The sequence below is a fragment of the Trachypithecus francoisi genome, unplaced genomic scaffold (genome assembly GCF_009764315.1).
Source record: "Trachypithecus francoisi isolate TF-2019V2 unplaced genomic scaffold, Tfra_2.0 Contig01579, whole genome shotgun sequence".
Taxonomy (NCBI): domain Eukaryota; kingdom Metazoa; phylum Chordata; class Mammalia; order Primates; family Cercopithecidae; genus Trachypithecus; species Trachypithecus francoisi.
Genome location: NW_022681442.1, coordinates 27,377,102 through 27,394,312, shown reverse-complemented (window position 1 = coordinate 27,394,312; position 17,211 = coordinate 27,377,102). Strand labels below are relative to the sequence as shown.

At 39.2% G+C, this 17,211-nt stretch overlaps 1 protein-coding gene across 5 annotated transcripts in view; it reads right to left on the bottom strand.

Moving 5' to 3' along the window:
* The window catches only part of CFAP43 (cilia and flagella associated protein 43), a 115,249-nt gene that overhangs the window by 32,794 nt on the left and 65,244 nt on the right, over positions 1-17,211 (bottom strand). For all 5 annotated transcript variants that reach the window (XM_033183582.1, XM_033183596.1, XM_033183573.1 and 2 more), the window contains 8 exons: positions 13,679-13,804; positions 10,021-10,125; positions 8,899-9,015; positions 7,768-7,998; positions 5,376-5,582; positions 3,631-3,720; positions 3,284-3,364; positions 2,360-2,485 (listed from right to left, as the gene is read on the bottom strand). In XM_033183582.1, coding sequence (XP_033039473.1) covers positions 2,360-2,485; positions 3,284-3,364; positions 3,631-3,720; positions 5,376-5,582; positions 7,768-7,998; positions 8,899-9,015; positions 10,021-10,125; positions 13,679-13,804 — 1,083 coding nt within the window. The remainder of the gene's footprint in view (positions 1-2,359; positions 2,486-3,283; positions 3,365-3,630; positions 3,721-5,375; positions 5,583-7,767; positions 7,999-8,898; positions 9,016-10,020; positions 10,126-13,678; positions 13,805-17,211) is intronic.

Sequence of the window (17,211 nt, the reverse complement as noted above, 5' to 3'; positions counted from 1 at the left end):
TACTTGGACAACAGGGTAATCTGAATATGGACTTAATTAGATAATCATATTAATGTTAAGCTTATTTTGTATGATAATTTTACTGTGGTTATGTAGAAGAATATTTTTGTTCTTAAGAGGTTTATGCTGTATTATTTAGGAATATCATGATATCTGTGATTTATCTCTATTCAGGAGAAAAAGAGAACAAATGTGGCAATATAAAAAACTGCTGTGCACAGGTATATATAAAATAACATATATATAATATATATGCTATTGATACAAATATATGGTATATAGATGGTACTATTCATGTAACATTTATATACATTTGAATAATTCTAAAATAAAAATTGGTGAAAAAAAAAATCCAACGTTAGGGAAGTAAGTGGAGGTATAAAATGAATTAAGAGTGGCCGTGAGTAGATAATTGTGGAAGCTGGACAAAGGAGTCATTATACTGTTCTATTTTTATACATATTTGACATTTTCCACAATACAAGTTTTTTAATTGAGAGAGAGAAACTGAAAACCATCCACACAGATTTTTTTGAGTTTTGCCGTAAAGGAGAGCAGAGACATCGAGTGATCCAGGGGGAAAGAGAGGTCAAATGAGTTGGGTTTCTTCTTTTTACTTTTTGTTTTGAAATAAATTTACACTGACCCAAATATCACAAGAACAGTAGAAAGAACTCTAGCATTTCCTTCCAGGAAGTTTTTTTTTTTTTTTTTAATAAGATGAGAGATGTATACAATTATAGCATGTGTCTACACTGATGGGGAAAATCCACAGGGTGGGAAAAATTGATGATGCAGGAAAGAAGAGGGTAAATTGATGAGTAATGACATGGAGTAGGTGAGATGGGATGGCGGCTAGTGCACCAGGAGAGGACCAGGCTTAGGTGGATGCAAGGCCATTTCACCCATAAGAAGCAGAAAGGCAGACACTACGGATTCAGTGCAGGTGGCAGGTGGATGCAGCAGTAGAGGAGTAAGGGGAATCACTTTGAGTTGCCTCTCTTCTCTTAGTAAAACAGAAAATAAGGTGAGAGTGAGTTGAGGGCATCAGGTGTTGAAAGTTTGGGAGATGAGCAATGGGTGTGAAATGGTACTCTAGGATCCTGCCACTAAAAGTAGGGTCCACTGGCCAGCAATAGCCTGTTTGGAGTGCAAAATCTCAGCGTCCTTCCATTTTCCCAGAGCAACAATAAAATTAGAACCTGCATTTTTAACAAATCTGCCAGGTGATGCAGACTTGCATTCAAGTGTGAGAGCACGTGGCTAGGGGAAAAATGGGGTAGCATTGCAGAGCAGCTCTAAGGACCCAATTGAGATTAAGGTCATAATTTTGAGTAAACCCAGTCAGTAGTTTTTCTTTAGCCACTTCATGGGTGTAGGTGCAGAGAAGGCAGAGTACCGGATTTAATCAAGGCTGGGGTTTCAGCAGGTGAGTACGAAGAAGGTGCAGGGATGTGAGGGTGCAGGAAGTGAACTATCTTACAACACAAAACTGTGGAGTAAATGTCGTTGATAGGTCACCAGTCTTTATTCCTTAGGCATCTATACTCCCTAACTCTTTGAAATCTTTACTTCTTTCAGTATTACTGATTTTGGCTTTGAGTAAGAACCATTTTAGGTTAAAATATAAGGGACCCTACAGGGCTGCAGTGAATAAAAATGTAGACAGGTTCACAACAGACTCAAAGAAGCTCTTCATGAGCTATAGTCACTAGCAAGCGGGCAAGTTGTCCCACTTTGAATGATGGTAGGACTTTACTTCCTTCACAGAATAATAAATATTATTTACTTGACTGCACATCATCATCTTTTATATCTCTACTGTAATTGTGAGCAATTTTAATGTGACAGTGTTTCCTTCCGATGCATGGGGATAAAAGTAGCAGAACTGCACTGTAAAAACCTTGAATTTGAGTTGTAAATAATGTACTGCATTGATTGTGCCATTTGTTCTTCAAACCCTTTTCTCGAGATGGAGAACAAATCAAGCAAAAGTATTACTGAATTCAAATAAATGTACATAACACAGAGCAATACCTTGCTGTGACTTGAACATGTTGTATTAGGTGTTCATTGAACACCTGAAGAATGAATGAAGGGCCAAATGAATGGTAATGACATGGGAAATGCTGAAATCAATAAGAGCTTTTAAAAAAACTATTGCTATATGTTTCTTTGCTTTAAAATTGTTTTAACTCCTTAAATTTATCTCCACCTACTTCTCCAAATTCTCTTGAGAATTTAAGCTGAAACACTATCCTTAAGCTATTAAAGATATGAGAAAATAGAAAACATTTGAAAAGATATTTAAATAGCACTCTGGATATGGTAGGTTGTATTAATTCTTTGCTCTTCTGACCTTTCTATATTTATCTCTTTCTTCATTTAACTCCTTTACTTTTTTCTCATAATCTTTGAATTGTTTTCTTTCTTCTTCAGTCCACACAGCATCAGGTTTTGCCATGAAAGCAGGTTGAGGAATCACCTGAGGATATGAAGAAAAGCATATATTTCAGCTTAAACATAAATGCAGTAGTACAGTAAAAGCTCAGAGTTTTTTTAAAAAGAGCCCTTTAAAAGGGTACAGTCCTTCACATTGGCAAGGACAACGACCTGATATCTTGGGCAAAAGGTATTTTAAAATTTTACAACAATTTTTCTGTGGCTTAGGTGAAGGTGAGCAGGGCAGGATATACCTGGACTCTTAGGTGACAGACTCAGAGGGGTGTGTTGGGATCTTTATAGTGAGAACTACCCCCGAGCTCCAGGGACACCTATGTCAGGTATCAAAGGAAATGTTTCCTGGTATATCTGGACAATTACCAATGAAGCAGTATTTCTGCCTTCAGTAGAGACCAAAACCACTGTAGTTACTTATTTTTATTGATTTGTTTGTGTCTTGTCAGATTGGAGGGCAAACCTGCATTTTCAAATTTATTATCTGTCTAATGTGGTACGTTTTTGGTTTTCTGAGACAGGGTCTTGCTCTATCTTCCAGGCTGGAGTACAGTGGTGTGATCACAGCTCACTGTAGCCTTGAACTCCTGGCCTCCTGCCTTGAACTCCGGGCCTCCTCACTTTGCCTCCTCAAGTGCTGGGATTACAGGCATAAGCCACCATGACAGGCCCTAATGTGGTAGGTTTACAAGGTACTATGGAGGTTGTATAATATTTGTTACTGGAGAACTTCTAAAACCCAGGTTTATATAGGACAAAAGTGGTAAAACTTAAGTAGCTCTTTCCATCCCATTCCACCTTCCATAAGGATGAACAGAAATATCACCATTCTCAAAATATCTTCCTTCTTGACTTCCAGAACTCCTCCCATCATGTCCATCAGAGCTCGGAGTCTTGTATTGGCACCCTGGGAAAGAGCCAGAATCAGAGAGGAATGCTGAGACAGAGACCTGACATTCCAGTGGCTCCAGAGGCAGCCTCCCACCCAACATTAGAATAACTGCATTTGGGATTGGGGAAAGTGCCTCGAGGAGAGAAAGGGGAAAGAGACCAACTGAGATTCAAGTGACCTCTGACCATGACAAATGTGTTGATGGGTTATTAAACCAAACTAGGAAGCAGTATCCCTAAAGCAAAGACGGTCTTAGGTCCTGTGTAAGCAAAGCTGCATGCCTGTATCAGAAGCCAGTGCTCCGTTTCACGATTCACAATCAATTCTTCTCTGGCTTTGTGCCACGGCATAATGTGTTTGTGGGCTGTAATCTGAAAGAGAAAATGTCATTTCCTGCTATTATTCTTACAAAATTCAAACTAAACTTTCCTTCCACATACTGGGAGGAGGCTAGAAGATACTAAGGGGATTAAAGGGACTCTGCAGACTTTGCACCCAATTTTCTGTTTTGGAATAAGATGAGGTCTAAAATGAGAGAGTTGGAAAAATAGATCTTTACTTCTCTATTAACTCTCAAAGCTTGTGCCCACCACTGAAAAGATTATAACAGGGAACCTGATAGATTAAGGAGGGGTCGGAGCGGGGCTCAAAGCAGTGCCATCTAAGCCAAATTCTGAAGGATAGGGGTCCTAAGAGGTTGAGAACTTGGGGCATTCAAGGGACTGTATGAATGAAATTGTGACCAGAATGGAGCCAGGTGGGAGAGCAGTTGGGCAAGAAAGGGGGTGGGGGTGGGCATTTAGGAGGAGGCTTGTAGGCTTTATCCTAAGTGAAGTGAGCAGCCACTGCAAGGGGTGAGGCAGAGAAGGGACATAGTAAGTTTGGCTTGCAGCAAGAGCACTCTCCTAAATGTAGGATGGATTACAGCCCAAGGAGAAGCAGGTACAAAGTGACTGCCCCAAGCAGGGCCCTCCAGAGAGCAGCAGAGTGAGGTTCCTGCTGTCATCTTGCTCCAGAGTTTTAGGTCACATAGTGAAAGTCTGGTTTAGGAAAAACGACCTGCTTAAACAAATACAGCAGAGTGCACAGGTTAAGAGGATGAACTGTAAGGCATGATGGTTTGCCTTACAGTTGACACTTACTAGCTTTGTAACTGGTCAAATTACTCAAACTCTCTGTGTCTCACTTTCCTCATCTGTAAAATGGAAGTAATATCAAGTACCTACTTTATAAGGACTTACAATGATAAATTCACTTCAATCCAGCCAGCATTCAGCAGAGACTGTAAAAATATTTTCTATTACTTCTAAACACTACTATTATCTTTTGCCCCCAGGAGTCAAGTTGGTTTTATGTGAGAAAAATTCTTTGAGTATTCTTTAGCATTTTTTTTTTTTACTTTTAAAAAATGAAATATTGTCAGATTTTAATTTTTTTCTTTAGGCATTTATTTTCAACTGCCTCTGTGCCAAAATCTTTAAAGAAGGCTGTCCGGAGAACCCCTTTCTGTGGGATCCACACTGCCTGAATGACCTAGATCACTACTGGAGCTCCACTGGCCTCATTCCCGCAATGTGACCCAACCACTCTGGGTACAGGCACTGGACCCAAGCTGGGCCAAGGAGCCCCTTCCCAAATGAACTGGGAATTGGGACTAAGAGATTCTAATTCAGACCAGCTACTTTCTTACGTGGAGGAGATATAAAGTAGAAATTGCCAGAGGAAGTAGAAATGCAGAGTGATGTGAACTAAGAGATGAAGAAAGAAGGTTTCTGGACCTCCCACGAGGCTCCAGTTTTTGGTTTCTGCTTCTTCCTGGGCTCAGTGTCCAAATCTTCCCTGGACTCCATAGGATTCGTAAAAGAAATTCTCATTATTGCTGAGGCTCTATCACCTCTTTCTGTTATCTGCAACTGAGAGTGCTACTCAGTATAATCACTTCCCATAGAGTAACCAAGGTGAACAAATAGGAGCTGGGGAAAGTCTTCTGAGAAAGAAGGGAAGGGAGAACACAGCTAGCCAGTACCTCCTCATCTTGCACAACAAGCGTTCTCTCTGGCTTCTCACAGTCTTCAAATTCTGGTTGCCAGACTGCTTCTTCCAATTCCAGATCAACAATAATTTCTCGAATTCGAACATTTCTTTCCTTCACGCGTGTAATTTCAAACTCTTTTTGTTTATATGCAGCATCAAACTCATTATTGAAAGCAGTTTTTACCTTGTAAATGATATCCTGAAATATTAACATGTTACTGAAAACACATCACTTACTATGTCTTTACTGGTAACACGATCCCACAATTATACTTTCCCTCTAAAATCATTCCACAAATTATATTTTAAGATGGTAAAATGAATCTTTCTAGAATACTACTTATATTAAGTCATTTCTTGGCTCAATCTACAGTGGCATCCAAGTATGGGTAGGATTAAGGCTACCACATAATTGTTAGACCATAACCTACTTCCTGAAATGTAAATTGTAACTCCATGTGCAAGTTGACAAATGCTGAAGTGGGTGATGGGTACTTAGCGGCTCATTGGGCTATTCTCTCTACTTTGGTACAAAATCCACTATAAAATATCTACAAAGCAATATACAGGATTTAAGTTGGCACATGTCTTTTCTTTGGAACCTGGGTTGGGGTAGATGTGGAAAAGAAGAGATAGTTTGTACGAAGTATTTGGAGAGCCTGCCAGAGAATCACACCACACACAATACTCTTCTTCTATACGAACACATCATTCTCAGGTAGGAAAGACAGCTGCGCTAGCCAACTGGAGTATGCAATTCCTAAGGTGCCAGTGGGACCAACTGGATTGCCCCCACTCCTGCTGACGGGTCAACCCAAAGTGGCCTTTGAGTTATCATGGGAGTTCAGTCTATATGTCTATCCTACTGAAGACGAAACCATTAAAGCAGGGTGAAAAAATGATCTTAACAGCTAGCACGAGAATTTCTCTTGGGCCGAAACTACCTCCTTGTAGGCAAACACCTTAATTAAAAGCAGCAAGAAGGTGAGACCCTGAAGGCAAAAACTGAGCAACAAATGAGGTAACTAAATAGCCCTGAGTGTTAATGAACAGAAATTTCAGGCGTTAGACCAGAAAAAGAAAAGGATAGGAAGAGAGAGCTTAAGAACATGGCAGGAGACTAGAACTCAAATTGCAGACGTGGCTGGAGGGCTTTCAGGAACAGGGATTGCCAGCATTCAATTTCAAACTATCTTCGTTGGCACAGTCTCAGTCACTGCATTTTCAAAAACCTTCAGTCAGGGTTTCTACATGTATAGACGTATTCTGAGACTGTTTGGTGGAAAGTTAAGGAGTAGGGGCTTAGAGCCAGAGGGACCTCACACCTTATCCTTGAACCCCAGAATTTACAGAAATTTAGAGGAAATTGTCTTTCTCCAGGTTAAGCAGATAGATAAACAATAACACCTTGATCTTACAAGGAAATCCTCATTGACATTTGGGTATACTGAGAAAACGGAATTCTAGTGTTTTCTTTTCTCTTTGAGCTTACTGATGTTCAAAGCAGAATGGTTTGTGGTGTCAGCTGTTGTGGAATGCTCTTTAGAAAACTTGGTATTACATGTAATCCCAGCACTTTGGGAGGCCGAGACGGGCGGATCACGAGGTCAGGAGATCGAGACCATCCTGGCTAACACGGTGAAACCCCGTCTCTACTAAAAAATACAAAAAAAAACTAGCCGGGCGAGGTGGCGGGCGCCTGTAGTCCCAGCTACTCGGGAGGCTGAGGCAGGAGAATGGCGTGAACCGGGAGGCGGAGCTTGTAGTGAGCTGAGATCCGGCCACTGCACTCCAGCCTGGGCGACAGAGCGAGACTCCGTCTCAAAAAAAAAAAAAAAAAAAAAAAAAAAAAGAAAACTTGGTATTACAGTAACCTAGTCCAAATGATTGAACGCAACTCTTGTACACAAGATCTGTCTAAAGGACATGGACAGTATCTGTATATTCCTCTATGTATTGTTATTTATTTCTTTATTTATTTAGAGACGAAGTCTCGCTCTGTCGCCAAGCTGGAGTGCAGATCCAGCTCACTGGCATGATCTTGGCTCACTGTCATCTCCGCCTCCCCAGTTCGAGCAATTTTCCTGCCTTAGCCTCTCAAGTAGCTGGGATTACAGGCACGTACCACCATGCTCAGCTAATTTTTGTACGTTTAGTAGAGACAGGGTTTCACCATATTAGCTAGGACGGTCTCGATCTCTTGACCTCATGATCCAACTGCCTCGGCCTCCCAAAGTACTGGGATTACAGGCGTGAGCCACTGCACCCAGCCTCCTCTATGTATTTTTAAATCATCATTTGATTGGCGTTAGTTTTCAATATGAGGCCTTGAAAGCCACCTAATGTATTCTAGAGATTTTTGAGGATAAAAAGAATTCACCCACTTTCAGTAATATAATTTGGTTGATTTTCTCTTCTCTGGAATGAAGCTGCAATTGGCTTGACAATAAAGAGGTATCTACCCCAAAATCAGTACTCAGACTACCAAGCAGGTAATTGGGCAAATTGCTACATTTTACTGTCTTGTCTTCCTCTTCCTCTTCTTCATCATCCTCTTCATGACGCTTTTTAACCAACATAACTCCAGACTGAGCCTCTACAATTTCCTTCCGTAGCTAAATGTAGAAAAAAATGACACAGAAGTTATGCAATAATAAGAATCCTCTAAAGGGAAATTTTGTGACAACTTAATTATTTCAACAATCATTTTAATTTGTTGAATTGTCTTGCCAACAACTGAAATCAAAGTGATGAATAGATCCCAGAACTGCTGCAGAAGAGATTAAAGCTTCAGAACTGATAAACGATGGATAAATCAAAGGAATAAAAATTGTCCTTGAGGGTGTGTAATATTTATATCTTTCTGTCAGTATGACACCTGCTTGTAAATATTTTGAGTCTTTTTTGGTACTTAAATATTAAGAAACATATATTCTCTTTATATTTTACAAAGAAACCTGTTCACAAAGGACTGGTGGGTGAAGGTTAAGAAGAATTAAGCATGCCTTCTTTTTGTTTCAGAAAAAGAGTAGGTGCACAGCTCTGACCAAAACAAAACTACACTGAAGGGCAGTGTTTTTTTTAGTGGTTTGACAGAGATTATTGTTTAAAAAGTGGGATTTAGGAAAACCATAATTCTATCAAAACAAATTCTACTTTATCCTTGATCAATTATCTTAAAAACAATCCCTAGTGACAAGGGAGGATGAAAAGGATATCTGTGGATGAAGACAACCTCTGTGCAGGATAAGAGCAAAACCCCAAATCTCATTTTTTAAGGTATATCCTCATATTTGAGGGCTAGCCAGTGTTGTATAAGATATAGGTTCCTTGATTTATTGTGTGGATATAGGCTCCTATAGTCATTAGAATATATTCTACAAATTAACAAGAAATAAAAATATAAATACATACAATACCTAAACTTAAATTATATCCCAACTCAAATCTGAACAAAGGAGACTCTAAAATAAAGCACATCACTTATATAAATGCATATATATTTAAAATAGTACTTTGAGACACTCTGCTTCAATCTCCTTTTGTTGTAAAACTCTTTCCAACTCTTTCAGCTCTTCAACCGTGCGTGCTTTCATCGGGAAGTTTTCAACCACACAGGGGATATGAAAACACTTGGGGAAAAAAACGCAAGACAAAATAAATTCATTTGTAGAATAATTGTGCATTTCTGGGGTTGAGTAGGGGATGTTTTCTGTGATTAAAATTAACCCATAGGTTATCATGCATGGGTAAAATTGTCAATGGAAACCTTTTAAAAAATAAAACAATGTATTCCATGAGTATTGGTATAAACTTCATATAAAATACCGTGCTTTTGTGAAGGGCTGATTTTTAGGTCAGTAGTTCTCAACCAGGAGCAATTTTTCTCCCTCCTTCTTTCCCCATCCTTTTCCCCCAAGACATGTGGCAATATTTTTTATCCTAATTAGTGGAGGCAAACAATGCTACTGTCTCCAAATAGAGGCCAGAGATGTTGCTACACATCCTACAGGGCATAGAACAGCCCCCACAACAAGAAATGATCCAGCCCAAAATGTATGGCTCATGAGAACCCTGTTTTAGAGCAAAACTCAAATCACATAAAATGTAGGGTGGCCGTATACTTCATTGTCCACTTTTGGAGCATATTTGAAAGTGAAAGGGATGCTGATAACAGTTACTCTGGGATCACAGACATGACCTGAGACTTTTGGTCACCCTGCACAAACAGGGAAATTTTATTTGAGGGCATCTCAATGAGAAACAGCTCCTTAGAAAATGGGAAGGCAGGCACAGGCAGAAACATGAACCAGATTTCGTCTACATTTCAATCTGTGAAATGTGAGTGAGCAGACATCTATTAAGACCCAGATGCAGAGGGTGTCTGAGAGGAAAGGAGGAAAAGAATGCTAAGACGGATCTTCAGAAATGATGGCTGGGAAGCACATGGGGACTGAGCACAGGGGGAAGGACCCAAGAGACAGGGACATATCCAGGTGAAATTCAGTATAGGAAGGGGCAAGTCATGCTCTCAGTGCTTTGCTACGCCTGAATTTTCTTAAATTTATTTTAAAAACTTTCCTGAGCTTTCGATGACAATTCTCATCAGGTTTTGTACCTAGGGTTCTATCTGTTACCTTAAGAGCTCGACCTTTCACAGCCATCGAATTCCAACATTCTTCTTTGATAAGTTCAGCCAAATAGCTCTTGGCTAGGTTATGCATCTCTACATCCTTTATCATCTTGAAGAACGCAGACAAAGGGAAAAGATAAAAATGAAAGCGTGGCCTCAGAAATAATAATCTCCATTGTAAACTCATTAACTGCACTTTCAGTGGTTGAGTTTGGTTGTCTTTCTCCAACACTTTGAGCCACTTTGCACGGAGATGCACTTTCGGGAAACACATCTCTGCCTTTGAGAATATCTCCTGAAGTTTGTCTGTAGACTTGGATTCTCTTCCTTGAGGACACACAGTACCTCTAAGGATGGTCAGGTTGCATACACAAGTGAAGTAGGGTGTGAGGATGGATGCACTGTGGTGGTGAGCTGCATGGTTAATGTGCACAAAGTCTGCTGCTTGGAACAGCAGTGAAGCAAAACCACTGAGCAAAGTCTTCCTGTTTTATTAGAGAGGTCTGGAATTCATATTTTTAGGTGAAACTGCCAGATATTTAAATGTTGGCTTAAATCTCGCCAACACACATTTGAAGTGCGTTTGTGACCTCTGTCTGGGGGTCTTTACTGTACTTAATTATTCTATTATTTACGTCCATAATAAAAAAGAACCCTCTACTACTCTTGGGGATCATACAATTTGTGTTTTTTTCCACTTAAAAACATGTTACTTCAGTTAGTTTTACTTGCTTACGTAATCCCATTGCTTATTATTTAAATAATTAAGTATTCGTATTTCAATACAGTTTCCTGAAAGGCCTGGTGTGGAAGTGAGACCTAACAATCTTTAGTCCTTAGCATCCTTTTCAGGATCTCTGTGCACTTCATTTTTTTGGCAGAATTATTAGCAAACTAGCTAAGAATAATATCTCGCAGATTTAAAATGTCTTTTTTTAGTACTTCTTGTGAATTTCTATTTATTTTATTGTCTGATTAAATGACTTTAATTTGCAATTCATTTCTTTTTTATTCTGACCCAGTAAGTTAATAGCTAATATAGTTTTAAATTATTTCTTTCTAAATAGACAGCTGGCTTGGCATATCAGTTGTCAGGACCTGCCTGATTCCCAGCCCACTCGGCCCTCCTCTCTCCACTGCTGAGGCTGTTTATCAACTCCTCCAAACTCAGTCCCTAATACTGTGTCCAGGTTGTCATTATCGGGCTTTGGTCTTTTTCCTATTATTGAGATCCTGGCCGGGGCAGGGTAGTAGCCTAGTCTCTCATTCACATCCTTGACTGGCAGGTGCCACTAACTCCTCCCAAGGACTGGTATTCTGATCCTAAACATGCTGAAAGCTCCTAAACAGCTGAGTTTATGGTGCCATCTGCTAACACTGTTCTCTACTGGACCACTATTGTGCCTAATCTGGTGTTAATATCTCTTCAAAGGCACAGAGCTCAAGAAAAAAAATAAACAATATGAGGGAAACTAGCATGTGGAGGGCCTTTCTCTGCACCAAATCCTGTCTCAGAGGATCAAGGAGAACTCTTGAGGGATGGGCATGAATTTGGTAAGTGGCAAGGAGGGGCACCTGGGGCAGAGGCACAGGGTGGCAGTGGGGGAGGTAGGATGAGTTTGGCAATGGTAAATAGTTCAGTGGGCCAGGGAAGCAAGTTCACTCTGTCAAGTAGTCATATACAGCTTGGAGAGAGAAGCAAATATACAGTGAGGAAGGGGGCAGGCACCGAACCCACACACATTGCTGAGTGGTCAAGATGACTGGGCTGGGAGAACCTGGTGCAGAATAGCAGGGGCATTCTGAGCCTGAGCCAAGCCAGAGCCAAGGAGGAAGAGCCTCCAAGGAGGAACAGCCAGGATCCTCCTGGTTCTGATCTTAGCCAAGTGGCTGTAGCTCTCTAAGCCTCTATCTAATGCCTCAGTTTTTTCAAGTGGGGCAAACTATCACCTGCCTTTTTCAATTGTGATAATCAAAATAAATACATTCAAAAAGCTCCTAGATTGGTGCCTACCTCTTGTGATAAGAAAATGGGACATTTTTCATAGCTTCCTGTAGCACAATCAATAAAAAAGCCAAATTCTTTACCACAATATACAAGGTCTTCAGGCGCTAGCCTCTGCCTACCTCCCTACCTCATTCCATGAGGCTCTCTCCCACCCACCATGCTTCAGCCTTTCTGGCTGTGCTGTTCCTGGAATACTGCAAGCCATTTCTGCCTGTGGGCCTTTGCTCTTGTTGCTCCCTGTGCTTGACATTCACTCCCCCCAGATCTTTGCACAGCCAGATGTCTCTCTTCCTTTAGTTCTCAACTGAAATGTCAGCCCTTTGAAGTGGCTTTCTTTGACCACAGAAGTAGATCTCCCACATCTATCACAGCATCCAGTTTGTTTCCATCATATACTATGTAGAGATTTGTTTATGACCGGTCTTCTTCAGTACATTAGCCCCATGAAATGTGTCTGTCTTCATTATTGTATTCCCAGCACCTAGATTAATGTGCCTGGGACATGAATAGATGTTGCAGAATAAATGAAGGAATGATTATCCCAGGTAAGTTTTATTGTACTAAATCAGTCTGTTGAGATACTCTTGTCCTAATTGTTATCCACTACATTTCCTCAACTTCTCAGTCTCATGTCATTCACTAATTTGACAAATCTCCTCATTTCTATATCTTCACCCCAGTCATTAATAAACATGTTTATCAGGACCAAGTCCTGGGGCACACGGTGGAAACCTCCCTCCTAGAGGCATCAGTCAAATAATCAACCTCCTCTTGGTGTTGTTGTTTAATCTATTATAATCCACCTTAACTGTCCTTGAATCCAGCTATCTTTCATTCTCCTGTGTTTTTATATTTGCAGATTCAAAAAATTAACCTGTACTAGCAGGTTGAGAAAGAGGTAGCTTCAGTATATCCTGTGTAAAACACACTTAGGGCTTTTATTTAAAATAAAATCCATATGAGCAAACAATTTGATGTGACTGCCACAAAATAATACAAAGGCTGAATTAATAGAAGTATAGTATGAATGGAGGTTTCAGTTTATGCTTTTCTCTACACTGGACAGAAAATAATTTGAATTCTTCTGTGGGTACAATATGCAAATATAATTAACCTGGAGGAAAAGGGCAAGATCATGACGAGGCTATTGAAAGTATAATACATGATGGTCATAGGAGCTAGGATAATTAGCCTAGACAGGAGAAGATCCACAGGGAACATGGAAATTCCTAATCCTCTACCACTCTCAAGGGGCCATAGAGCAGGAAGTACTCAAAGAGTAGAAGGATCAGTGAGTACAGGAAGAAAGATTTCCACTCTAATGAAGAAAGGGCTTACTAAACCAGAAGCGTCCAAAGTTGGCATGAGGTGGCTGAGAAGATTTCCAAAAATGTTCAAACATATGGCTGGCAGGAATGTCTTGGAGGGGAAGCAAATGTCAGATGTCTGGCTGGCCTAGATGTTCCCTGCTCCTAACCCCCAAATTCAGTGACCCTCTGATTCATTACACTTACATGTACTACGTTTGCTTTATTCACATTACACTGGAAAAAGTTTTGTCATATTCACATTATTATGAAAAAGTTCCCTTTCCTGTTATCTTTTTACTTCTTTCATCATAACTTTATGGTGCTTAAATTATACTTTTCCATACCTTTGCCACTTCTTCCTGACTTTCATCATGAAGCCTTTCTAGTTCCTCAAGATCTAGACCAAATTCCTGTTGGTCTAATTTTGCAATATTTTCTAGTTTGTCATTTTCTTCCATCATATTCAGAATCTGAATGTTGAAATAAAAAAGGGTGGTGACAAGTAAAGAATTAAACTGTAATAAGATAATTTTCTTAGTTTCTTTTAGGCAGCAATCAATAAAAAATAGATGTTTTCTTTATCTAAATGTACTACTAAGTAAAGAATTAGATTATGGGCTTATTGTGGTTATTGAAGTTTTAAGGTTTCATCCTTAAAAACTCATTCATCTAACAAGAAAAACTACAAAAATACATAAGCTCATCATTTCATTCTATGATATTAAAGCACTGTTGCTAATTTGAGGTATACTAACAGCATTGTGGTTATGTGTTTTAAGAGTCTTTATCACTTAGAGACATATACCGAAATAATTAGAGATGATATGATGTTTGGGATTTACTTCAGAATAATCAGGGAAAGGGTAATGGATGGAAGCATTGGTGAAATGATATTGGCCACTGGATGTATTATATTATTCTCTTCAATTTTGTACAAATTTGAACTTCTATACAATAAAAATTATCTTTAAAAGTTTATAACTTCAAAAAATTCAGGGGCAAAGAATACACACTGCAATATATATGACAAAATATTCATGTCTTTAATATATAAAAAGCACTTACAAATAAACAAAAACGAGGCAGACAACATGATAGAAAAAATGGGACTTCAGTTTCAAAATGATAGACTGAGAATGAGTTCAACGATTTTTCTTTTTTGCCCCAAAATATAAAGTTAAGAGAAAAGAAGTATAGCATAGATAAATCCATTACTACAATGAAGAGGAAAAAAGAAATAGAATCCTTCAGGAGCATGAAAACTACAACAACTGAAAGATGGAAATCAGATGGATCAACAGGATGCATCACAGCCCAGAATGCCCTCAGCACAGCACTCAACAACAGGTGGAAGCTACACCAGATACAGGAACAAGGGTTTACCTAAGAGTGCTGGCAGGTTGATTAGTTGGGGCTGCTGCATCAGAAACAGACAGTAGAACCTGCCTGTACCCTCACCTGGTGAAGTACCCTAGGGTCCAGCAGTAGTAACTGAGTGTTTGTCTCCAGGTAGAAGAAACTGGAATGAATATTTGGATGGAAGAAACAAGGCAAGGTCCAAGGAATCTGTCAGTGGCTAGAAAGAATAGAGAACTCCCCACACCACACAATGGGCTGCCAAGACACTTCCCAACACCACCCACCCCTTCTCTTTTTACTGAGAGCAGACAGAATACCTGCTAAAGTCAGATCTCCTACACTTCTTCCAAAGCAGACTGAGCTGGTATCATGGAATTATAACAGAGAGTTTCAATTATAAAGACAAGCATGAAATAATAACAATAAATCACTAAATATTTGGGGAACAACAAGACCACTGGAGAGAAACAATAAATTCAACAAATAGAAGACTTGTTGCCCAAAGGAAAAGAGTTAATTAAGCAAGAAGGTTATAATTTTACAGCAACTAGGAGTGCAAAATATTGTATTTCATAAAAAGAATCACAAGACAAGAAAAATAAATGAAGGATAATGACTGATAAGAGATAAATATGTTATTTTCAAAAGATATGATAATCTACCTAGATAATCTAAGACAATCAAGTGACAAAATAGTAGAACTAAAAAGAATTCAACAAGGTGGTCAGAAAAAAATCAATAATATTCACATATACCAATAATATATACCAATATATAACATATACCAATTGTATTAGTCTGTTTTCATGCAGCTGATAAAGACATACCTGAGACTGGGCAATTTACAAAAGAAAGAGGTTTAATGGGCTTACAGTTCCACATGGCTGGGGAAGCCTCACAGTCATGGCAGAAGGTGAAAGGAAAGGCATGTCTCACATGGCAGCAGATAAGAGAAGAGAGCTTGTGTAGGGAAACTCCCCTTTTTAAAACCATCCGATTTCCTGAGACTTATTCACTATCGCAAGAATAGCATGAGAAAGACCCACTCCTATGATTCAATTATCTCCCACTAGGTCCCTCCCACAACACATGGGAATTATGGGAGCTACAATTCAAGATGAGATTTGGGTGGGGACACAGTCAAACCATATCACCAATGTAATAGAAAAATATTCCATTCACAAAAATGGTATAAACTATAAGATACCTAAAATAAACCTAATAAGAAATTTACACAAAGTCACTTTCAGAGAAACTATAAACTTTCACTGGAGATTATCTTTTTAAAATTGAATAAATAAATAAATATATAATATACACATATGTAAATATTATATATTTATTGAAAATATAACTTTCAAAGTTATATATATTTTTTTATTTTTTATTTTTTATTATACTTTAAGTTCTAGGGTACATGTGCATAACGTGCAGGTTTGTTACATATGTATACTTATGTCATGTTGGTGTGCTGCACCCATCAACTCGTCAGCACCCATCAATTCATCATTTATATCATGTATAACTCCCCAATGCAATCCCTCCCTCCTCCCCCCTCCCCATGATAGGCCCCAGTGTGTGATGTCCCCCTTCCCGAGTCCAAGCGATCTCATTGTTCAGTTCCACCTATGAGTGAGAACATGCGGTGTTTGGTTTTCTCTTCTTGTGATAGTTTGCTAAGAATGATGGTTTCCAGCTGCATCCATGTCCCTACAAAGGACGCAAACTCATCCTTTTTTATGGCTGCATAGTATTCCATGGTGTATATGTGCCACATTTTCTTAATCCAGTCTGTCACAGATGGACATTTGGGTTGATTTCAAGTCTTTGCTATTGTGAATAGTGCCGCAATAAACATACGTGTGCATGTGTCTTTATAGCAGCATGATTTATAATCCTTTGGGTATATACCCAGTAGTGGGATGGCTGGGTCATATGGTACATTTAGTTCTAGATCCTTGAGGAATTGCCATACTGTTTTCCATAATGGTTGAACTAGTTTACAATCCCACCAACAGTGTAAAAGTGTTCCTATTTCTCCACATCCTCTCCAACACCTGTTGTTTCCTGACTTCTTAATGATTGCCATTCTAACTGGTGTGAGATGGTATCTCATTGTGGTTTTGATTTGCATTTCTCTGATGGCCAGTGATGATGAGCATTTTTTCATGTGTCTGTTGGCTGTATGAATGTCTTCTTTTGAGAAATGTCTGTTCATATCCTTTGCCCACTTTTTGATGGGGTTGTTTGTTTTTTCTTGTATATTTGTTTGAGTTCTTTGTAGATTCTGGATATTAGCCTTTGTCAGATTAGTAGGTTGCAAAAATTTTCTCCCATTCTGTAGGTTGCCTGTTCACTCTGATGGTAGTTTCTTTTGCTGTGCAGAAGCTCTTTAGTTTAATTAGATCCCATTTGTCAATTTTGGCTTTTGCTGCCATTGCTTTTGGTGTTTTAGACATGAAGTCCTTGCCCATGCCTATGTCCTGAATGGTACTAACTAGATTTTCTTCTAGGGTTT